At 66.5% G+C, this 23,566-nt stretch overlaps 1 protein-coding gene across 1 annotated transcript; it reads right to left on the minus strand.

The window, feature by feature from the left end:
- Positions 1-916: 916 nt before the first annotated feature.
- AHNAK2 (AHNAK nucleoprotein 2) lies at positions 917-21,736 on the minus strand. The gene is given in 15 exon segments (XM_047797813.1): positions 917-5,667; positions 5,703-6,425; positions 6,427-6,813; positions 6,815-7,975; positions 7,977-8,113; positions 8,116-8,491; positions 8,493-11,141; positions 11,143-11,498; positions 11,501-12,794; positions 12,943-13,127; positions 13,411-13,552; positions 14,312-14,413; positions 14,990-15,082; positions 15,179-15,237; positions 21,657-21,736. Coding segments are annotated over 12 exon segments (11,613 nt in total). The 5' UTR covers positions 14,327-14,413; positions 14,990-15,082; positions 15,179-15,237; positions 21,657-21,736; the 3' UTR covers positions 917-1,479.
- Positions 21,737-23,566: the final 1,830 nt, after the last annotated feature.

A 23,566-nucleotide genomic window follows, 5' to 3' on the forward strand; every position in this document is an offset into this window, starting at 1 on the left:
TCTTGTCACACAGCCTAGGTGGCTTACACACAGAGGCCACACGGAAGGCCAGGGGGGCCTGTGCTCTCAGGGGCTCCCCAGGGACTGCCAGCTGCCTGTCTGGCCTCCAGCAGCCGGGCCCCCGTATGTCAGGCCCTGATTCCAGGTGCAGAAGGGACGGAAGCCCGCAGAGTCAGGCAGGCCGCCCTCGCCGGGCTGTCGGGTGCACGGGGCCAGGCAGGGGCCTTGGGCTGTGGAGGGGGGAGTGCAAAGCCTCCCTGTCCAAGGGACCAAGTCCCTCTGAGCCTTCCCGCCCCCCTCGCCCTCACGGCCCCCCAGGGGCCTTGTGTCAGCTCACTTTCCAGAGGCTTCCTCATCCCTCACTGGGGGGACCTGCCCAGCCGGCTACAGAGATGAGACCCGCCCACGGCGGGCAGGGAGCCCCGGCCGCTCCTCCCAGCCTCCCAGGCCCTGTGAGGGCAGCTCCACCATGGGGGCCTCGGGAGCGGCTGGCTGCCCCCTGGGCCCGTCTCCGGGGCTCACAGCCCGGTCTCCCAGCAGGACAGAGGTGGGCGGGCAGCTGGGAGGAGATCAGACCCTGGAAAGTTGTGGGAACCTCCTCAACCTCGCCTTGGACCTGCCTCCTGGAGGGAGGCTGCTGTGGTGAAGGAAGCTTCCTGCAGGCCCAGGACCCTCTGCTGTGCCGGCTCTGCTCAGCGCTTGTCCCCGCGCTGCCCTCCTGCGGGGGGCGTAGTGTGACCTCAGGGCGAGCCTTCTTTGGAGGGCCTCTCGCAGCTGCTGGCTGAGGAGGCAAGAGAGCGCCCTCTCCCAGAGTCGCCCTGGACTCTGCTTCCAAAGCAGCCCAGCAGTTTAGGACCGGGAGGGCAGGGGGCAGGGCTGGGTTTCAAGTCGGAACAGAAGACCCTGCAGCCGTCAATGGGGGAGCAGCACGTCCTTTATTGCCTGTCCGGGGCACAGCCAAGGGGAGCCCCCTGCCGTCTCGCAGCAGCGTGTACACTGAGGGACACGCGTGGGGCTGTGTGTGCTAGAGAGAGCGCGAGCGGGCACGAGCAGGCAGGGGGGCACAGAAGGCGTCTTGCGCGGAGTCAGAACCATCGGGCACAGAGCGCCCCTAAAGTGCCCCGGCAGGACATTCCACAGGGGGGCGCCCGTGAGTGAGCAGGTCCGGGGGGGGGGGGGCGGATGGTGCTGGGCCCTGCCTGACCCAGGGAGGGACCTCCACGGGGAGGTGCAGGGTGGGAATCATCCCCAAACTGCTTCCACGCCCATGGCCATCACGGTCGCCTCTCAAGGGCCTGGCAGGGGTCTGGAGCACGCGACCCTGCATGGGGGGGTGAGAAGCCACGTGTCCTGTCCACGTTTTGGAGGGCTGTGTGACGGCGGCCCCGTGCTCCTCAGGAGTTTCTGCTTATTCTTGGTGCCGGGAAGGGGGGGGGGGCCGCTCACCGCCTCAGCCCGGCCCGCCGGCCAGCCTTGGCTCTACGTCTGCCCTCCCTGGGAGGCCGGTCCGGGCGCAGGTTCGTCCCTGGCGTCTGGGTCCTGCTCCAGCAGGATCAACTCCGTTCTTGCCGCAGATGTGACCATGGCTCTGGTGCCCTGCCCAGTGCCCACGGCCTCTGCCACCTCTCCTTCCTCCTTGTCCTCCGGGGAGAAGCTCTCCCGGGCATCGAAAAAGGTGACGGCTTCCTCCTGGGACTTCTGCTCTGCTGGAGCCACTGCGTCCTCGGAGCTTTTGCTTTTCTTGGTCGGCGTGGAGGAGAACCCTAGTTTGGGAAATCGAAACCAGCCTCCCTTCTCCTGTTTCTTGGGTGGTTCCGCCTCGGGCCGGGGCCCAGGCTGTGTCTGGACGGGGGCCGGCCTGTCCACGTTGGGATCAGCACGTGTCTCCTCGACAGAGGAAGAAAAGCCGATGTTCGGAAGCCAAAACCTGAACAGGCCAGAAGATCTTTTTCCTTCTGGCTTCTCTTGCGCAGCCCTGCCTTCCTCTGCCAGGCGGGCGGCTGCCTCCTCACTGTCTTCTTCCGGGGGAAATTCAAGAATTTCGGCAGGCTCCTCGTCCGAGCCGCTGTCTGCACCCTGGGGCTCCGTGTGCACGTCGGGTGTGATTGCTGGCCGGCCCGACATGCTGGCGCCAGGCAAGACCACTTCAAAGGCCTCTCCGGTGTCCGGCTGCGGGTCTCCAGAAAGGCGGTCTGCCCCCGGGGCCGCTCGCTTGGGAGCCTCTGGTGAGCCCTCCGGCGGCCGAGAGTCCTGCCCCCTCACCTGCGTGGGGGGCTCTGGGACCCTCCCCTTCAGCAGGGAAAAGCCGTAAGAAGCCCTTTGGACCTCGGACGCAGGGATCTCTGACTCCCGCACGACCTGGGTGGAAATGGCCGCAGGTCCCGAGAGGTCCACCAACTCTGCTGTCACCCTGCGGTGTACGGCGACCTCTGGGCCCTCTCCCTGAGCACCCTGAATGTGCACTCTGACCTTGGAAATGCGGGAAGCTTCCGGGGAGAGGTCAAGGGCCATAGGCTGCCCCCCAGCAGCCCCAGCGCCCGCCTTCAGGATGCTGGCACCCCAGACTCCTGCGCTTTCGGTGCCCAGGGCGTCGTCCAGGCTGCTCACTTCGGTCACGGCGGGGATAAAGACGTCGGCCTCAGAGCTGGCATCCGGGAAGGCAAACCTCGGCACACTTAACCTGGGCAGTTTGACCGTCAGCACGGAGCCCTCCCAGGGCTGCCCCATGTCAACCACGGAAACCTGGGACGGCCGGTCTGTCCTGGATGCCTTCAGTCTAACGGGACCTTCGGGCAGGGAGGGCCACTCCTCTGCTCTCTCTGCCCCCCCAGCAAGGTCCAGTCCTGCTGGCCCAGCAGGGGGAGTCGCATCCATTTCTCCTGGAGGAGCTCGGGCTTCTGAAAGTCTCCCGGCAGGCATCTGAAGAGGGAGGGAGCCATCGCCTGGTCGGACGCTGACCTGAGCAGTGGAAAGGTCAGCAGGGGACACCCCGGCAGGAGGCAGGTGCAGCTCCAAGCCTTGACCATCAAGGTTCCTCCTTAGAACGTCTGCATACAACGTGCTCTCGGCAGCTGCCTCGTCTGCACCCGTCTCCGGGGGCCTCAGGGACACAGCTGCCTCCACGTCTGACCCAGGAACTTGGACCCCCTGACCCTTCACTGCGGCTGGGACTTCTCCTCCCCTGGCTGTGCTGGCAGCAGACGCCCCGGCACCCCCCTTCTCCTTGGCGGAGCGCCGGACACTGGGCAGGCGGAGGGCAGGCATTCTAAACCAGCCCCCCTGTGAGCCTGCTGTTGCGGCCCCCTCCGGACTCTCCACCACGGGGGCTTCCGCATGTGCTGACCTGCAGGACGTCTGGAGGCGGCTCGCGGCAACGTCCCCAGGCCCGTGGCCTTGGCTGTCATCTCCCGCGGACAGGCGGCGTTCTTGAGGCGGGCCGCCTGCGGACAAACTCACCTCTGCCTTGGCCTTGCCGAGTCTGAGGGCGAGATCGGCAGAGCCCAGACGGGGAGCCTGGACCTGCGGCAGGTGGGGGTCCACGCCTGCTCCTTCTGGAGGGGCCGCCATTGTGCGGGGGCCCCCCACACCAGCCTCACCCCTGGGGGCAGGAGAAAGAGAAACGGCTGGGTCTCCCCGCAGCAGGCCGGCAGCCCCCTCTGAAGCCTGCAGTGAGGGAGGGGTGGGGTGCAGCCCTGCGCAGCCAGACGGGGCGCCCCCCTCCTCCCTCTCCTCCTCAGGAAGCACCTCCACTGGGGAAACACACACCCCGGGCAGCGCGCCCGTTGGACCCACACCCGCAGTCACAGCAGGTACGGCAGCCGGCCCTGCCCCCTTCTCAGGGGACCGCCTGAATGAGGGAAGCTGGATCCCCTGCGTTTTCAAAGGGCCGCCTCTCCCTTCCCGCCCTGTGTCTTCAGCTGGCGCCTCGCCTGACGCTCCTTCGGATGCCCCCCCACTGCCCGGCACGGAGATGCTTGGGCGTGAGGGCTGAGAGCCGGGCGACAGGAGCCCGGGGGCTTCCTCAGCTGCAGAGCCAAGACCCCACCCAGGGCCCGGAGCAGACTGGGCGAGGTCGCGCTCCACGGTGCAGGGGTCCAGCTCAGCCTCGGCTGCCTTGGGGATGGAAAAGGCAAACTTCGGACGGTGGAACATAGGAAAAGTCACCCGACCATAAGATGCAGGAGACAGGGGATCCACTGGGCCAGCGGGACCTTGGGCAGGAGAAGGAGCACCGCTCTCGCGGGGAGGGAGGCTGGCAGGACCTCCTGCCGCAGGAAGGTGAGCATCTTGGGACCCAGAGCTGGATTCCACAGGGAGCCCCGGGAGGCCGGCCACACTGGGGAGGGTCTCCCGGTATTTTGTAAGAGTGACGCCAGGAGAGGAGGGGGCTGCCGCATGGGTGCCCCTGAGGTCAAGCCTGCCAGACGAAAACCCAGGCCAGCCCAGCCACGGCACCTTCAGGGGGGACTCCCTCGTGGGAACAGCCCCCTTGAAGGAGCCCTCGGCACTGAGTCCAGAGAACGGGGCACCACCTCTTGGGAGCACAGGACCCGCGGCGGAGCCATCAGGCACTGAAGACTCTGCAGAGGAAGACCCAGGGGAGGGAAAGACTTGGTGAATCTTAAAAGGTGACTTCTTCAAGGAGATTAGGTCACTGTCTGGTCCAAGAGGGGGACCATCAGCCTCGGGGTCTTTAGAAATATGAACATCACAGCTACTGGCGAGAGAATCCGACTGGCTGGAAGAGGAAACAGACTCTCGCTGCTGTCCATCGGGAGTAAAAGGAAAAGACGAAACGGAACTCTTCGTGGAAGAAGATGCAAAGAATGACACGTTAAAATTAGGAATATCAAACTTGCTGTCCCTGGCGGCCACCTCCTTGTCCCCCAGGGACACGTCGGCCTCCAGCTTGCCGCCCGGCGCCTGGGCCTGGGCCTCCACCTCCACGCTGGGCGGGGACACCGCCGCGTCGGGGGCGCTCACCTCGCCCTTGGCGCCCTTCAGGTCCAGCTTCGGCCCCTTGATGTCCACCTGCGGGGCCCGGAGGTCCACCCTGGGCACCTTGATGCTGGGCATCTGCACCTTGGGCAGGTGGCCCTTGAGTCCGATTCCGGCCGCCGGCTCCTTGAGCTCCGCTTCGGGCAGCTGGCCCTCCGGGAGCCTCCCGCCCAGCTCGGGGCCCTTGACGTCCAGCTCGGCCGAGGGCAGCTCAGCGCTGAGGTCACCGGCCTTGACGGCGGCCTGCACCGACGGCGCGGACGCGTCCGCCTCCGCCTTGGGCAGGGACACCTCCACCGCGGCCTCGACGGACTTGCCCGGCGCCGACACGCCGAAGGAAGGCATCTTGAACTTGGGCATTTTGAACTTGCTGTCCCTGGCGGCCACCTCCTTGTCCCCCAGGGACACGTCGGCCTCCAGCTTGCCGCCCGGCGCCTGGGCCTGGGCCTGGGCCTCCACCTCCACGCTGGGCGGGGACACCGCCGCGTCGGGGGCGCTCACCTCGCCCTTGGCGCCCTTCAGGTCCAGCTTCGGCCCCTTGATGTCCACCTGCGGGGCCCGGAGGTCCACCCTGGGCACCTTGATGCTGGGCATCTGCACCTTGGGCAGGTGGCCCTTGAGTCCGATTCCGGCCGCCGGCTCCTTGAGCTCCGCTTCGGGCAGCTGGCCCTCCGGGAGCCTCCCGCCCAGCTCGGGCCCTTGACGTCCAGCTCGGCCGAGGGCAGCTCAGCGCTGAGGTCACCGGCCTTGACGGCGGCCTGCACCGACGGCGCGGACGCGTCCGCCTCCGCCTTGGGCAGGGACACCTCCACCGCGGCCTCGACGGACTTGCCCGGCGCCGACACGCCGAAGGAAGGCATCTTGAACTTGGGCATTTTGAACTTGCTGTCCCTGGCGGCCACCTCCTTGTCCCCCAGGGGCACGTCGGCCTCCAGCTTGCCGCCCGGCGCCTGGGCCTGGGCCTCCACCTCCACGCTGGGCAGGGACACCGCCGCGTCGGGGGCGCTCACCTCGCCCTTGGCGCCCTTCAGGTCCAGCTTCGGCCCCTTGATGTCCACCTGCGGGGCCCGGAGGTCCACCCTGGGCACCTTGATGCTGGGCATCTGCACCTTGGGCAGGTGGCCCTTGAGTCCGATTCCGGCCGCCGGCTCCTTGAGCTCCGCTTCGGGCAGCTGGCCCTCCGGGAGCCTCCCGCCCAGCTCGGGGCCCTTGACGTCCAGCTCGGCCGAGGGCAGCTCAGCGCTGAGGTCACCGGCCTTGACGGCGGCCTGCACCGACGGCGCGGACGCGTCCGCCTCTGCCTTGGGCAGGGACACCTCCACCGCGGCCTCGACGGACTTGCCCGGCGCCGACACGCCGAAGGAAGGCATCTTGAACTTGGGCATTTTGAACTTGCTGTCCCTGGCGGCCACCTCCTTGTCCCCCAGGGGACACGTCGGCCTCCAGCTTGCCGCCCGGCGCCTGGGCCTGGGCCTGGGCCTCCACCTCCACGCTGGGCGGGGACACCGCCGCGTCGGGGGCGCTCACCTCGCCCTTGGCGCCCTTCAGGTCCAGCTTCGGCCCCTTGATGTCCACCTGCGGGGCCCGGAGGTCCACCCTGGGCACCTTGATGCTGGGCATCTGCACCTTGGGCAGGTGGCCCTTGAGTCCGATTCCGGCCGCCGGCTCCTTGAGCTCCGCTTCGGGCAGCTGGCCCTCCGGGAGCCTCCCGCCCAGCTCGGGGCCCTTGACGTCCAGCTCGGCCGAGGGCAGCTCAGCGCTGAGGTCACCGGCCTTGACGGCGGCCTGCACCGACGGCGCGGACGCGTCCGCCTCTCGCCTTGGGCAGGGACACCTCCACCGCGGCCTCGACGGACTTGCCCGGCGCCGACACGCCGAAGGAAGGCATCTTGAACTTGGGCATTTTGAACTTGCTGTCCCTGGCGGCCACCTCCTTGTCCCCCAGGGACACGTCGGCCTCCAGCTTGCCGCCCGGCGCCTGGGCCTGGGCCTGGGCCTCCACCTCCACGCTGGGCGGGGACACCGCCGCGTCGGGGGCGCTCACCTCGCCCTTGGCGCCCTTCAGGTCCAGCTTCGGCCCCTTGATGTCCACCTGCGGGGCCCGGAGGTCCACCCTGGGCACCTTGATGCTGGGCATCTGCACCTTGGGCAGGTGGCCCTTGAGTCCGATTCCGGCCGCCGGCTCCTTGAGCTCCGCTTCGGGCAGCTGGCCCTCCGGGAGCCTCCCGCCCAGCTCGGGGCCCTTGACGTCCAGCTCGGCCGAGGGCAGCTCAGCGCTGAGGTCACCGGCCTTGACGGCGGCCTGCACCGACGGCGCGGACGCGTCCGCCTCTGCCTTGGGCAGGGACACCTCCACCGCGGCCTCGACGGACTTGCCCGGCGCCGACACGCCGAAGGAAGGCATCTTGAACTTGGGCATTTTGAACTTGCTGTCCCTGGCGGCCACCTCCTTGTCCCCCAGGGACACGTCGGCCTCCAGCTTGCCGCCCGGCGCCTGGGCCTGGGCCTGGGCCTCCACCTCCACGCTGGGCGGGGACACCGCCGCGTCGGGGGCGCTCACCTCGCCCTTGGCGCCCTTCAGGTCCAGCTTCGGCCCCTTGATGTCCACCTGCGGGGCCCGGAGGTCCACCCTGGGCACCTTGATGCTGGGCATCTGCACCTTGGGCAGGTGGCCCTTGAGTCCGATTCCGGCCGCCGGCTCCTTGAGCTCCGCTTCGGGCAGCTGGCCCTCCGGGAGCCTCCCGCCCAGCTCGGGGCCCTTGACGTCCAGCTCGGCCGAGGGCAGCTCAGCGCTGAGGTCACCGGCCTTGACGGCGGCCTGCACCGACGGCGCGGACGCGTCCGCCTCCGCCTTGGGCAGGGACACCTCCACCGCGGCCTCGACGGACTTGCCCGGCGCCGACACGCCGAAGGAAGGCATCTTGAACTTGGGCATTTTGAACTTGCTGTCCCTGGCGGCCACCTCCTTGTCCCCCAGGGGACACGTCGGCCTCCAGCTTGCCGCCCGGCGCCTGGGCCTGGGCCTGGGCCTCCACCTCCACGCTGGGCGGGGACACCGCCGCGTCGGGGGCGCTCACCTCGCCCTTGGCGCCCTTCAGGTCCAGCTTCGGCCCTTGATGTCCACCTGCGGGGCCCGGAGGTCCACCCTGGGCACCTTGATGCTGGGCATCTGCACCTTGGGCAGGTGGCCCTTGAGTCCGATTCCGGCCGCCGGCTCCTTGAGCTCCGCTTCGGGCAGCTGGCCCTCCGGGAGCCTCCCGCCCAGCTCGGGGCCCTTGACGTCCAGCTCGGCCGAGGGCAGCTCAGCGCTGAGGTCACCGGCCTTGACGGCGGCCTGCACCGACGGCGCGGACGCGTCCGCCTCCGCCTTGGGCAGGGACACCTCCACCGCGGCCTCGACGGACTTGCCCGGCGCCGACACGCCGAAGGAAGGCATCTTGAACTTGGGCATTTTGAACTTGCTGTCCCTGGCGGCCACCTCCTTGTCCCCCAGGGGACACGTCGGCCTCCAGCTTGCCGCCCGGCGCCTGGGCCTGGGCCTGGGCCTCCACCTCCACGCTGGGCGGGGACACCGCCGCGTCGGGGGCGCTCACCTCGCCCTTGGCGCCCTTCAGGTCCAGCTTCGGCCCCTTGATGTCCACCTGCGGGGCCCGGAGGTCCACCCTGGGCACCTTGATGCTGGGCATCTGCACCTTGGGCAGGTGGCCCTTGAGTCCGATTCCGGCCGCCGGCTCCTTGAGCTCCGCTTCGGGCAGCTGGCCCTCCGGGAGCCTCCCGCCCAGCTCGGGGCCCTTGACGTCCAGCTCGGCCGAGGGCAGCTCAGCGCTGAGGTCACCGGCCTTGACGGCGGCCTGCACCGACGGCGCGGACGCGTCCGCCTCCGCCTTGGGCAGGGACACCTCCACCGCGGCCTCGACGGACTTGCCCGGCGCCGACACGCCGAAGGAAGGCATCTTGAACTTGGGCATTTTGAACTTGCTGTCCCTGGCGGCCACCTCCTTGTCCCCCAGGGACACGTCGGCCTCCAGCTTGCCGCCCGGCGCCTGGGCCTGGGCCTGGGCCTCCACCTCCACGCTGGGCGGGGACACCGCCGCGTCGGGGGCGCTCACCTCGCCCTTGGCGCCCTTCAGGTCCAGCTTCGGCCCCTTGATGTCCACCTGCGGGGCCCGGAGGTCCACCCTGGGCACCTTGATGCTGGGCATCTGCACCTTGGGCAGGTGGCCCTTGAGTCCGATTCCGGCCGCCGGCTCCTTGAGCTCCGCTTCGGGCAGCTGGCCCTCCGGGAGCCTCCCGCCCAGCTCGGGGCCCTTGACGTCCAGCTCGGCCGAGGGCAGCTCAGCGCTGAGGTCACCGGCCTTGACGGCGGCCTGCACCGACGGCGCGGACGCGTCCGCCTCTGCCTTGGGCAGGGACACCTCCACCGCGGCCTCGACGGACTTGCCCGGCGCCGACACGCCGAAGGAAGGCATCTTGAACTTGGGCATTTTGAACTTGCTGTCCCTGGCGGCCACCTCCTTGTCCCCCAGGGGCACGTCGGCCTCCAGCTTGCCGCCCGGCGCCTGGGCCTGGGCCTGGGCCTCCACCTCCACGCTGGGCGGGGACACCGCCGCGTCGGGGGCGCTCACCTCGCCCTTGGCGCCCTTCAGGTCCAGCTTCGGCCCCTTGATGTCCACCTGCGGGGCCCGGAGGTCCACCCTGGGCACCTTGATGCTGGGCATCTGCACCTTGGGCAGGTGGCCCTTGAGTCCGATTCCGGCCGCCGGCTCCTTGAGCTCCGCTTCGGGCAGCTGGCCCTCCGGGAGCCTCCCGCCCAGCTCGGGGCCCTTGACGTCCAGCTCGGCCGAGGGCAGCTCAGCGCTGAGGTCACCGGCCTTGACGGCGGCCTGCACCGACGGCGCGGACGCGTCCGCCTCTGCCTTGGGCAGGGACACCTCCACCGCGGCCTCGACGGACTTGCCCGGCGCCGACACGCCGAAGGAAGGCATCTTGAACTTGGGCATTTTGAACTTGCTGTCCCTGGCGGCCACCTCCTTGTCCCCCAGGGACACGTCGGCCTCCAGCTTGCCGCCCGGCGCCTGGGCCTGGGCCTCCACCTCCACGCTGGGCGGGGACACCGCCGCGTCGGGGGCGCTCACCTCGCCCTTGGCGCCCTTCAGGTCCAGCTTCGGCCCCTTGATGTCCACCTGCGGGGCCCGGAGGTCCACCCTGGGCACCTTGATGCTGGGCATCTGCACCTTGGGCAGGTGGCCCTTGAGTCCGATTCCGGCCGCCGGCTCCTTGAGCTCCGCTTCGGGCAGCTGGCCCTCCGGGAGCCTCCCGCCCAGCTCGGGGCCCTTGACGTCCAGCTCGGCCGAGGGCAGCTCAGCGCTGAGGTCACCGGCCTTGACGGCGGCCTGCACCGACGGCGCGGACGCGTCCGCCTCCGCCTTGGGCAGGGACACCTCCACCGCGGCCTCGACGGACTTGCCCGGCGCCGACACGCCGAAGGAAGGCATCTTGAACTTGGGCATTTTGAACTTGCTGTCCCTGGCGGCCACCTCCTTGTCCCCCAGGGACACGTCGGCCTCCAGCTTGCCGCCCGGCGCCTGGGCCTGGGCCTGGGCCTCCACCTCCACGCTGGGCGGGGACACCGCCGCGTCGGGGGCGCTCACCTCGCCCTTGGCGCCCTTCAGGTCCAGCTTCGGCCCCTTGATGTCCACCTGCGGGGCCCGGAGGTCCACCCTGGGCACCTTGATGCTGGGCATCTGCACCTTGGGCAGGTGGCCCTTGAGTCCGATTCCGGCCGCCGGCTCCTTGAGCTCCGCTTCGGGCAGCTGGCCCTCCGGGAGCCTCCCGCCCAGCTCGGGGCCCTTGACGTCCAGCTCGGCCGAGGGCAGCTCAGCGCTGAGGTCACCGGCCTTGACGGCGGCCTGCACCGACGGCGCGGACGCGTCCGCCTCCGCCTTGGGCAGGGACACCTCCACCGCGGCCTCGACGGACTTGCCCGGCGCCGACACGCCGAAGGAAGGCATCTTGAACTTGGGCATTTTGAACTTGCTGTCCCTGGCGGCCACCTCCTTGTCCCCCAGGGGCACGTCGGCCTCCAGCTTGCCGCCCGGCGCCTGGGCCTGGGCCTGGGCCTCCACCTCCACGCTGGGCGGGGACCACCGCCGCGTCGGGGGCGCTCACCTCGCCCTTGGCGCCCTTCAGGTCCAGCTTCGGCCCCTTGATGTCCACCTGCGGGGCCCGGAGGTCCACCCTGGGCACCTTGATGCTGGGCATCTGCACCTTGGGCAGGTGGCCCTTGAGTCCGATTCCGGCCGCCGGCTCCTTGAGCTCCGCTTCGGGCAGCTGGCCCTCCGGGAGCCTCCCGCCCAGCTCGGGGCCCTTGACGTCCAGCTCGGCCGAGGGCAGCTCAGCGCTGAGGTCACCGGCCTTGACGGCGGCCTGCACCGACGGCGCGGACGCGTCCGCCTCTGCCTTGGGCAGGGACACCTCCACCGCGGCCTCGACGGACTTGCCGGCGCCGACACGCCGAAGGAAGGCATCTTGAACTTGGGCATTTTGAACTTGCTGTCCCTGGCGGCCACCTCCTTGTCCCCAAGTCTCAGCTCAAGCTTTATGTCCTCAGCTTCTTGTTTCTCTATTGTTGTTTTCCTCCCTTGTGTGTCTGCCCTCTTGTCCGTTTTCGCTTTGTCTTCTCCGTCTCCCCTTTTCATGTCCATCTTTAGACTCTCATCTCCTCTCTCTGTTTCTTTCTTCTTTCCTCCTTCTCCTTGTGGTTTCTCTCCTGATTTGTGGTCTTTGCCTGGAGACCACCCGAACGCTGGCAGTTTGAACTTCAGCAGTTTCGCCTTTCCCTCCGTCCCCTCCTCATCCTTGGCCTCCCCCCGGCCCTCTCCCGGCCTCCGTTGTAGCCTGTCTTCCTCTTTGCCTCCTCCGGCCTCCAGCGAGAGCTGGCCCACCTGCCGGCGGGTCTCCTGAGCATCAGCTTTCCGCACATCTTCCCGTGTAGCTTCCGTGTCCTCAGGGCCTCTCGCCCGCCCGGGTCCAGTCTGAAGCGCTGTTGTTCCCTCTTCTGTCTCCTGCGCTTTCTCTTTGGCAATTCCGAACTTGGGTGTCGTGAGAGTGGGTGTTTGGACGTGGAGTTCTGGGGGCTGGCTCCGGTGGGCTCCCAGGTCTGCGGTGTCGCGCAGAGCCAGCCTGGCGATCCCACCCTCCAGGCCCTGCAGCCCCTCCCGGCCCTCTCCTGGGGCTAAGCCTACCCCCTCTTTTGCCTGCCCAGCCGTCTCTTCAAACTCCTTGGCTGTCTTAGTCTGTCGGGGTGCCGAGGCAGCCTCCTGCCCCAGAGTTCCCTCTCCAGGTAGGCTGTGCTGGCTGGGCTCTGGGAGCAGCTCTGCCTCCTCCAGAACCCCTGCCTGGACTGTCCCCTCGTGTGTCCCCCTGCCTGGTCTCCCTGCCGGGGAGAGCCTCTTGCCCGAGCCCACCCTGAATGTGAAGTTTCGGAACCTTCCGCCCTGCTGGCTGCCTGGCCCTGCCTTTTGCTCGCGCTCCTCCGCTGGGTGCTGGGCCTCTGTGTCTGTGCTCACGGGTGACACTTCAGGTGCAGCCCTCCTCTCGTCGGCCTCGGAGGAGCTGCGGGATCTCCGGGGCCCGGGCGCCCGCCTGCTCTGTATAGCCTGGAATTTGGGCCAGGAGAGCCTCTGCCTCTGAGGCCGCCTGCCCTCCCTGGGCCTGGAGATGAGCCTCTCCTGGTCTCCGTCCCCCACCAGCGTCCTGGTCGGGGTCTCTGAGCCTCCATCTGTGACATCCTGCTCCTGAAACACGGAGAGGGGACCTGTTGGTGCCGGGACGAGGAGCCGGAGGCCCTGGGACTTGGGGACGAGGGAGGGTGGCCCCAGCCCAGCCTCCGCCCGGGTGCAGGGAGCCGGGCTGGGGCCGGCCGTGCAGCCATGGTGACCTCACCTGCTCCTCACTGCCCTTCAGACCATGCTGAGCGCTGCCGGAAGCCCCCTCCTTGTCCTCTCTGGCAGGAAGTTTCCGTCTGATTTTGAACTGGACCTTGTAGGGCTCTGAGTACTGGAGGATTTTGAGAGCGTCTTCATAGGTAATGCCGTCGAAGAATATGGTTGCGCTGAGAAGCTGATCCCCTGGACAAAGACACAGCCCTGGAGCCTCAGTGACCCCAACCTCACAGGTGCTCACGGGCGGTGCTGCGGGGTGGGTGACAGAGAAGGGGCCCTGCCCAGGCTCCCAGCCCCTGCCCTCCCTCAGGCCCCCGGCTTCCAGGGGACAGAACCCAGGACAGTGAGGGGCCCCACTGCACTGAGCAGAATCGTCTCAAGGCATCCTCCTGAGTCCAGCATGGCCCCGTCCTTCCCCCAGTTCCCCATCCTGATGGGACCTTGGGACCTGGGGTGGGTGGCCAGGCACCTTCTCTCAGGCTGAAGAGCTTGGCGGCTGATGAGTCCTTCAGCACCTGCGTGACAAAGATGCCCTGGTCCCCGCCACCTGTGACACTGTAGCCACTGGCTCCGGCCTCCACCTCTGTCTCTAGCGTCACCTCTGTCGCCTCCTGCGTGGACGGGGGCAGAAGCACAGCAGGGCCTTAGTGAGCACACAACCATCCCGACGTGGCGGTTAGGGCCGGGGACCCCAGACCCCTCCCATCAACGAGCTGTGCAGGGCGAGGCGGGGCCCCCGGCGGCTGGTCTTCCGTGGCTGAGTCCAGGCTCTGGGAAGCTGGCTGTGGCCACTTCAGTGGGGAGCAGCCCCCACCTGCTGGTCTCAGGAGCAGCCCGTCCAGGCCCGGCAGGGCTTGGCGAGCAGACGGGAGAGGCTTCTGTGCCCACTCCCGGCCAGCGCTCTTGTCCACCGGCTCCCGTTCATCACCACGCTCGATCCACACCCCAAGAGCATAAAGGCGGCTGGTCCTCAGGCCACAGAGGGTCACAAGTGCCGAGACTCTACTGCGCACGGCCGGCCGGCCTGACCCCAGACCCGCCCGTCCTCGGGTCTGGGAGGGCGTGAGAACTGCGGGGCCGCCCGTGCAGAGCAGGCGGCCCAGGAGCCAGCGGCGTCCCGGGGCCCTGGGCGCGGCTGGGAGCACGGGGGCTGCTCCGCAAAGTGCAGCCGCCGGGCAGTCTGGGCTCTTGAGGGAGGCCTGGCCCGCTGTGCAGCCCGGCCCGCCGGGCCGGGCCAGGGGGCCGGCTCACCTCCCTGGGGCACAGGAGCGTGGCCGGCCAGCTTTCCTGCTCTGGCCCAGGAGTCCCTGGTGGGTGCCCCTCGGCCAGAGAGACCCCCCTCCCCGCTGCCCTGCTGCCCGCACACCCACCTCCAGGTGGCTCATTCTGGGGAGCGTCCGCGAGTCCCCTGAGTCCCGCTTCCACCAGGACCTCCGTCTCCCTGAGGAGCCTGGCCTCCTCGGCGCGTCTTCCTGCAGCAGCGGCAGACATCAGGGTTACAGGACACAGAAGGGACTCGGGGAGGCCGGGACGCCCCAGCTCAGGGGCCCAGGACCCGGCGTGTGGCCGTGTGCAGGCAGAGCCGAGTTCCAGCGGGGGAGGTGGCTCTGGGCCTCGCGCTTCCCAAGGTGGGGGGGGGTGGGGCAAAGTCGTACAAGAATCTGTCCTTTAGTACAGCGTCCCCTCGCGCCCCTGCCGGTCCTTCCAGGGTGGCTGCGGGGATGCTGCCCGGCCCCTCTCCTGAGACGACACATGCGTGCACATGTGCTGGGCCCCGCTGCACCCAGGAGCTCAAGGTCGGTCCCCACATGCACACATGTGCCGTCCCGACCGTGCCTTGGCCTGCTGAAGGGAGGGTCCAGGGGAGGGGCAGAGGAGTCAGAAGGGGCAGTGAGTGGACATGGCTGTGACCTGGGGAGCAGCAAGGGGCAGCAGGGCAGTGTGGCTGCAGAGACACGTGTGGGAGCTGCCACACACGTGATGCAGGAGGAGGCGTGCTCGCCTGTGGCCCCCACGCCCTCGGCCCGGTGTCTGTCCCTCGGACTCACCTGGAATCTGGAGCCGGCACCCTCAGTCACACATTCGTAGACGGGCGAGGAGCCCTGTGGCCGGGGCCGAATGACCTCGGGCCCTTCCGTCACCTGGTGGGGAGGAGAGAGTTGGGTTACCCGCAGGCACTTGGGCACTGCTCAAGCCCGGGACAGGATGGGCACGCGCCCTCCCTGGGCCCCACTTACAGAGTGGTCCTCCTCGGTTTCTGCCTCTGGCGGCTCAGGCTGCAGCTGCCGACCGGACACTGCAAAGGGAGAGGACAAGTCAGGGGTGCCTCGCGGGCAGATGCCACAGACGCCGGACCTGGGGTCGGAGCCCAGCAGAGGATGGCCTTGCCAAAGGGGTGGTGTAACCCTGGACCCAGGGCTAAATCACTGAGTCTGAGAACACATGCAGCAGTCCAGAAGGACCCACAGCCACTGAGAGGGGAGGTGGTGAGATCAGGTCTGATGGCCATGAGCCAGGCGGGATGGGGGCGCGGCTCAGACAGAGTAGAGAGACTTCAAGGATTTAGTCGGAGCAAGTTACTAAACAAACATACACATGAAACAGGAGTTCCCGTGGTGGCACAGTGGTTAATGAACCCGACTAGGAACCATGAGGTTGCAGGTTCGATCTCTGGCCTCGCCCAGTGGGTTAAGGATCTGGCGTTGCCGTGAGCTGTGGTGTAGGTCACAGACAAGGCTCGGATCCCGAGTTGCTGTGGCACCGGCGTAGGCCAGCATCTACAGCTCCGATTGGACCCCTAGCCTGGGAACCTCCATATGCCTCAGGAAGCGGCCCTAGAAAAGGCAAAAAGACAAAAAAACAACCAAAAAACCACACATACAAATGAAACAATAACCCTAACCCTGAGGGGACTCCAAATCCAATGTTACGACCACATATATAAACCGTAACATCCAGCATTCGACAGTAATTTTCTGTTACTGCAAAGAAAAAAGAAAGAAAAAAGAAAGAAAAAACTCAGGAGCAAAGCAGTTAATGCAAATTGTCTTTGGAGTTCCCGTCATGACGCAGCAGAAACAAATCCGACTAGGAACCTCGAGGTTGCAGGTTCGATCCCTGGCCTCGCTCAGTGGGTTAAGGATCCAGCATTGCTGAAAGCTGTGGTGTAAGTCACAGACGTGGCTCAGACCTGGCGTTTGCGGCGGCTGTGGTGGAGGCCGGCGGCTACAGCTCCAATTCAGCCCCTAGCCTGGGAACCTCCATATGCCGCGAATGCAGCCCTAAAAAGCAAAAAAAAAAAAAAAAAAAAAAAAGGAAATTGCCTTTGAATGTCCACAGATGTTGGATCTGCAGTCAAAGCAACTTTCATAAATTTCTTTAAAAAAGCGAAGGAAACCATGTGTAAAGAATTCATGAAAAATATGACGACAACGGCTCAATGAAGAAATCATAATGAAACCAAAAGTGGAAAGTGGAAGTGGAAATTCTAGATCTGAAATTTTCCTAGAGTGACCGAGCTGAGATGCCAGAGGAAGGCCCGGAAAAGCTTATAGATTAATAGAAATTAACCAACCTGAAGGAAAATGAATATCAAAATATTCAAGGCAAAGAGAAAATTTTAAAAGCAACAGAGAGAAGTAGCCACAGCAATGCATTTAAACTAGAAAAAAGTGGAACAATATATTCAAACTGCTGAAAGGAAAACCTGTCGGCCATAAATTTTTCTGTTTTTTTTTTCTGTTTTTTTGTTTTTAGGGCAGCGCCTGCAGCATACGGAAATTCCCAGGCTAGGGGTCAAATTGGAGCTACAGCTGCCAGCCCACACCACAGCCACAGCAACACAAGATCTGAGCCATGTCTGAATCCTACACCACAGCTCACCGCAACGCCAGATCCCCAACCCAATGAGCAAGGCCAGGGATTGAACCCGCATCTTCATGGATACTAACTGGATTCATTTCCGTTGTACCACAACAGGAACTCCAACCATAAATTCTACATCTAGCCAACTATCCTTCAAAAATAAAGACAAGGAGCTCCCTTCATGGCGCAGCAGAAATGAACCCGACTAGGAACCATGAGGTCCAGCCAAGAGATTTGCAATACATTTACCAAGCGAAGGCCTCCTACCAGGACGTGTGAAGAAGTCCTGCAAACCAAAGGAAAAGACAGACAACCCAATAGAAAAATGGGCAAGAAAACACTGGAAAAGCAATTCAGAAAAGAAGGCATCTAGGAGTTCCCGTCATGGCACAGTGGTTAACGAATCCAACTAGGAACCATGAGGTTGCGGGTTTGGTCCCTGCCCTTGCTCAGTGGGCTAACGATCTGGCGTTGCCGTGAGCTGTGGTGTAGGCTGCAGACGCAGCTCGGATCCTGCGTTGCTGTGGCTCTGATGTAGGCCGGCAGCTACAGCTCCAATTCGACCCCAGCCTGGGAACCTCCATATGCCGCGGGAGCAGCCCAAGAAATGGCAAAAAGACAAAAAAAAAAAAGAAGGCATCCAACTGGCCGATGAAGGCATGGAAAGGTGCCGCCTTCGTCATCAGGGCAATGCCAATTTTTTTTTTATGGCCGCACCTACGGCATATGGAAGTTCCCAGGCCAGGGACTGAATCTGAGCCACAGGTGAGGCGACGCCAAATCCTTTAACCCACACGCTAGGTGGGGCAGGAACTGCTCCCTGCCCCAAAGAGCAAAAGCAAACAAAACAAACAAAGAGCCAAACTCCCAGGAGCCACTCCACTCCCAGGAGAAGACCGCTGTGGCCAAGGCTGACCACACCGACGGGCGTCAGGCACACGGGCAGAATTCCTGCCACCCTGGCGTAGGCACCGGGGTGCAACCCCTCTGGAAAACAGCCTGGCAGTGACTCCTACCCCTCCTTCGAGCTGCCCAACAGACATGCAGGCCTACGTTCCCCAGAAGACAGGTACGCAAATGTCCATCTGGCACCGGGCAGCTCCCAGAAACCGGAAAGCTCAGTGTCCAGCAGCAGAACGAGACACCGTGGCGCCCTGTGTCCGCCGGTGGGCTCTTCCTACACCGGCCGCTTCCGCAGGCCACATGGGTGAATTTCACGCCCTTGGCGCTAAGATAAGCCAGACACAAAATAGCTCACACCGACTCCACTGCGTGAGGTTCACGGCCACAGCGGTGCATGGGTGTTGGGAGCCTGTGGAGAAGGGAGAGGCCCCTGGCGGTGGTAAGAGTCTGTGTCTCAGCCAGGGGCAACTGGTTACACCAGGGTGTCCATTTGGGGAAAACGCATCCAGCTACACACCTAGGATCGGTACCTTTTCAAAAACTGTGTTTAAATCCTACATACATTTGAAATGAGGAAATTTTAAACTTTATGCCAATAAATCTGAAGATGGAGACACACTGGATATATGCCTGGAGAGGGTGCTGCCGCCACCAAGCCCTTTACCTAAAACCTTTCCACAAGCCACTCCGGGCCCAGGGCTCCCCAGTCACCCCCAGCATTCCAAGGAGAAGTGGCCCCCACGCTCACAGCAGTCCCGGCTCTGGGCCAGCCACACCCTCCCCGGCTGTGACTGCACCATTGGTGACAAGAAGAGAGTAGAGTCCTATCCCAACTCCCACCCGCCCTGCCGGCAGGGCTTGGAGGGAGGCGAGAGGGAACACTGTCCCAGCACAGGCACCAGCACTTCCCTGTCCCCGTGGAGCAGGTGCGGGAAGCCCAACCCCTGGTGGGAGTGTGGGTTCGCTACTGCTGCTCTCTGGCTGATTTGCCCTGTGACCCTGAGCAAGCCTGGCCCGTCTCTGAGTCTTGATTTCCCCAGGGATGTCATCAGAGGGCCACTCTGCCCACCCAGAACAACCAGAGGGACATGGGGGGCAGGGGAGGGTGTGGAGGAGGGGGAGGTACTGGGAGGCGGGAGGGGGGACTCGGGGTGGGCGTGGGGGGGGCGCCTTGCCGCCTATTTCCCCGTGGGGCCTCTGTCCTGGTGGGAGGGGAGCCAAGGGCAAGGCCGGCTGACCCCACCCTCTCTGGCCTCAGTTTTCCCTTCCAGTTGCAGCCAGCCCTGACTGCCAACCCCAGAGCGGGTGCGATCGGAAACTGAGGCCGGACAGGGGAAGCCACTTGCCCCAGGCGGCCATGGCGAGGCTGAGTCCTAGGGCACCGGCGCAGGGACCCTCAGCCCTCCGCGCGGGGCTGCCTCCCCTGCCCACCTCGCCCGGTGCCGGTGCCGGCTCAGTGCCGGCTCGTGGTGGGGCCTGGGCCGTCGGGGGCGAGGGCCTGGGGCAGGGGCACAGGCAGCGGGGCCGGGCAGGTCTGCAGAGCCGCCCAGAAACCCAGTCCCCCCTCCCCCGGCCTCCTCCGCAGCCCTGAGTCAGACAAGCAGCACAGCGGCCCTGCCTGCCCTCGGCGGCCTCCGTCCAGACCCGGGACAGGCCGGGCCGCGGCTGCCACGGGTGGGGACCCAGAGCCCAGCCCGCTGGGAGCCTGCGCTGGGGCTGTGTGGGGGGGTCACGCGCTGAAAGGCGCCCCCGTCTGCTCCGCGGTGGCCTCCTGGCGGGCGGGGTGGGCAAGGGGTTCACAGCTGGGGGCGGTCCACACCCCGGCCTGGACCATGCTGGGGGGGTGCCGCCCCGCCCGACCGGTGGGCCCCGCCCTCTCGAGCACCTGCCGCCTGTGGAGCGGAACCGGATCCCTAGGGATCCCTATGCCAAGCAGGGCTCCGGGAGGAGGGGGCAGGCCCAGCCCAAGGTCACACCCCTGGAAGTGCTGGCACGGTGTCAGGCTCTGGGTCCCTCTGCACTTCCTAAGGCAGGAGCCCCGGCTGCCGCGCCTGGCCCGGGGACCCACAAACCCCAAGGAGAGAATGCTGCCTGCCACAGGCAAGGCCACCAGCAGCCTGCCCACCTTGGGCCTGCCCCTGGGGAGGGAGGAGGAGGCACGCCAGTCCCCCCAGAGCCCTCTCCGGCCTGAACCCGTGTCCTGAGGGGTCCCCCTGCACCCCAAGTGCACGGGAAGTCAGCCTGCCTCACCTGGCCTTGGCCAGCAGACCCCCAGACCCAGCGGTCTCCACGAGTAATGACTGACAATAACAAGGTCACCAAAGCCCTCCTTTACAAGGATGTGGAGGTGACATGCTGCCACCCCGTGCCGCCCCAAATGCCCTTCCCCTCCTCCTCGAGGCTCAGGGCCCTGCAGCCCCCGCACCCCACTGGGCTTCCTGTCCGTCCAGCCCCTCACCCTAACTGCCACGGCCTCAAATGCCCCTGCCTCCCAGGGACTTGGGTGCATGGGGGGAGGGTAGCAGCAGAAAAGCTCCCAGGAACTGCCATATTCTGGGGTGGGGCCTCCAGGAAGGGTGTCTGGGGAGGGGCAGAGTCCTGGGGAGCTGCAGGGCTGGCAGGGGGGCGGGGCGGGGGGGGCGGCGGCAGGAGGAAGCCGTGTGTTTGACTTCCACACACCCATCCCGCCCCCTGGGCCCCGGACCCAGTGCAGGCCAGTCCCCGGCCAAGTGGGAGTTCTCAGAGGGCCCCGGGTAGGCAGGTTTGCTTAAACAAAACCCAAGCTGGTAACCAAACTGGCTGCCCCTGGAGCCCAGCTCCAGCCTCCAGGTGGGCCCGGGTGTGGGAGTGAGTTTGCATGTCACCAGGGCAGTGGTGGGACTGGGCATCCGTGAAAGCAGAGCTGCAGACAAAAGGGGCCCGAGATGGCGGCTTGAGGGCTCACCCTGGGGCGGCTATCAGAGCTTGTGCTGGGGGCGTGGGGTGTGGACTGAGGATCTGGGCCGGGGACCCTCCCTCAAGCACCAGGGCACAGCTCCAGGGGAGGTCCGAGCCCAGGAAGTGGGGCCCCGGGTGCAGCTGCCTCCTCCCGACGCTGCCTTTGGGCTTGCGGCCCAGTGCGCTAGAGGGCACATGGGATGCTCGGCCTCCCCCCACCCTGGGATCTCACGAGGACCCTGTGAGCTGGGCTGACTCGTCATGAGACTTTCAACTTTCGGAAGGCACACCCACTGGCTGCGGAGGACCTTCCCCCCCCCCCCCCCCGCCCCCGATATTTCTCAAGATAACTCTGCTGCGGAGAGACAGCAGGGCCTGGGGCATAGGATCTGGCGCCCCCTGCCCTCTGCCCTCTTCACAGGCCGTTTCTTCCCACACCTCGCAGACCAGTTTGGCCACCCTGCCATTGCTCCTGGCCACGGCCTGGCCCCAGGTCCCTGGGGCACTTTGTTCCCAAACACTCGGAGCCTGGCGCAACAAACGCCAGAGCAGTGACTGGATGCTATGGAGGAGAGAGCCCCCCTGGAAGGCGCACATCCCGCCGGCCGGGGGCTGGGGGGGCGGCAGGTGGGCCCCGCGCTCGCCCTCTGCTCCAGGGCAGCTCCAAGGGCCCAGCCACTGGAAGCACGTCCTCACGCTCCCGTCCACCCTGACAGGACCCCCGGGCCCCAGCCCAGCCCAGCCAGCACCCCAGCGTGGCACGACCCCGTGAAGGACCGCAGCCATCGCCCAGGGCCCCTCCAGCCCACATGGTCCTGACATGGCCGTGCTGATGCCCTTGGCCCTGTGACCTGGCAAGCCCACCCCTCCAGCACGCACCGGGAGAGCTGCCCGGCCCAGCTCTGCCACCCCAACCCCAGCCCCCAGGCCTGCTGGGTGGTGAGGGGCCGGGCGCCCCGGGGCTGAACGGGTGGAGGGCAGGGGCCGGGGGCAGAGGGTGCGGCCGCTTACCGAGGCAGAGCTCGCCGCTGCTGGCTGCCGAGGTGAGGAGCCCAGGCTGGGGCAGCTCCCTCTGGCTGTCCTCCTGGGAGGCTCCCTCCTCCGCCCCTCCCTCCGCTGCCCCGCCCTGAGGCCCCTTCTCAGGCGGGCCAAGCCCCCCCCCCCCCCCCCCCCCCCCCCCCCCCCCCCCGCCCCACCGAGGGAGTGGGCGGCCCCTTGCGGAGCTCCAGGCTGGGCCAGGCCCCGCCCCCTCCGCTTAGGAGTTGGGGACCCCGCCCCGCCCCCAGAGGCCCCCCCCACCAGCCGGAGCAGCTGACTGACCGAGGGAGGAAACGCCCGCCCAGCAGCCCAGCACGGGGATGAGTGAGTCACCACACACCCCACCCCGCCCTGCCCAGCCCGGCCTGGTCCGGTCCTGCGGGGTGGACGGACAGACAGGTGGACAGACGCAGATGTCAGCCCAGGCCGTCCGGGCAGGCTGGACCCTGCACCCCAGTTTCCTGTAGGTGCTGCGGCAGAGGCTGGGGGCTGGGGGTGCAGGGAAGGGAGGAGAGGCATGGCCCCAGGGGCAGGCGGGGGTCCTTCCAGGAGGCACCCAAGGGGGACACAGATGCCTGCTCCCTGGGACCTTGCGCTACACGGCCCCTCAGGCTCGGCTGAGACCCCTGCCCGTTCAGCCCCTTCCACAGCCAAGGCCACGAGGGCCAGAGAGCCCATCCACGGCCTGGGCCAGTGACCTGGGGAGAGTGGCCTTGACCGCTGCCCGCCTGCTATGCCCCTCAAAGGCAGCCTGACCCCGGCCACCCTCTAGCCCTTTCAGCCAAACCCGCCCCTCGAAGTTCCAGGGCATCTGATGAGCTGGGTGCCGTGAGGCCCTGGAGCCAGCACTTCAATCCCCTCCACACACACGCCCCCAGTCATTTGGACATACATGGTGGCTGAGGAAGGCAGGCCCGAGACCCCCACTTCACCCCCTCCCCAGAGCCCCCCTGCCTGGCCTGTCACCTCTCCCTTCTGACCCCAGGACTCCCAGGCCCTGAGCCAGGGGACCCCCAAGGGGCAGAGGATGAGGACTGGGGCTCCCAGGCCCCTCCTAGCTCCAGGTGGGGCTCCCAGGCCCGGGCAGGCCTATCTGCAGATCTGCTGCTGCATTCCCACATGAGCAGGTCGGGGCAGGCCGGCCCAGCCGAGGGCCCAGCCTGGGTCCCAGGGCAGTGAGGGCTCAGGCCCGCGCCCGCAGCCCCACCAGCCCCACCAGGCCAGGGTCAGCCGAGCTGGGGGCTCCCCAGGCAGCTGAGGGCTGCAGGTACCAAGAGAAGCCGTGGGGCCAGGCCCCACCAGAACAGAAGAGGCCAGGAGTGGCCTGAGATGGGGCAGCCGCTCAGAGGCCCCCAGGTAGGGAGGAGGGTCCAGCAGCTCAAGGCAGGGAGCCTTGGTGGGGAGACAGCGAGAGGCCCTGCGCCGTGGCACCGGTAGGGGGGTTCACCCAGGCCCCTCCTGGCCCGCCTCCCTAAAAACCTAACAATCACGTGCCCCCTGTTTACAGGGAGACAGGAAAGCCTCCTGGCCTGCCAGCTAGGGACGTCGCCTGCTCCCAGCCCAGACACTTCTCACCTGGGAACCCTTGGATTACAGCCTGACACCCCACCTCGCTGTCACCTCCCCCAGGGCAGGGCTGGGCTGGCTGACTCAGCTGGAACGGGGGGGGGCGGGGGACGCTGGCACAGAGCAGGGTCACCCCCCGCTCTCTCCTGAGCCTGGGTGCCCCAAACCAACCAAGCCATTCCCCACCTTCCCCACCCTCCCGAAGCCTGCCCCCTCCGCTGCTGCCACCCACCGGCCCTGGAACGTGGTGACGGCCTTGGTTGGGCTCCCACCTGGCACAGCCAGAGGGAGTGTGGCCTGGGGACTGGGGCCTCTCC

Source organism: Phacochoerus africanus, chromosome 9, assembly GCF_016906955.1.
Source record: "Phacochoerus africanus isolate WHEZ1 chromosome 9, ROS_Pafr_v1, whole genome shotgun sequence".
In the NCBI taxonomy this organism is placed as follows: domain Eukaryota; kingdom Metazoa; phylum Chordata; class Mammalia; order Artiodactyla; family Suidae; genus Phacochoerus; species Phacochoerus africanus.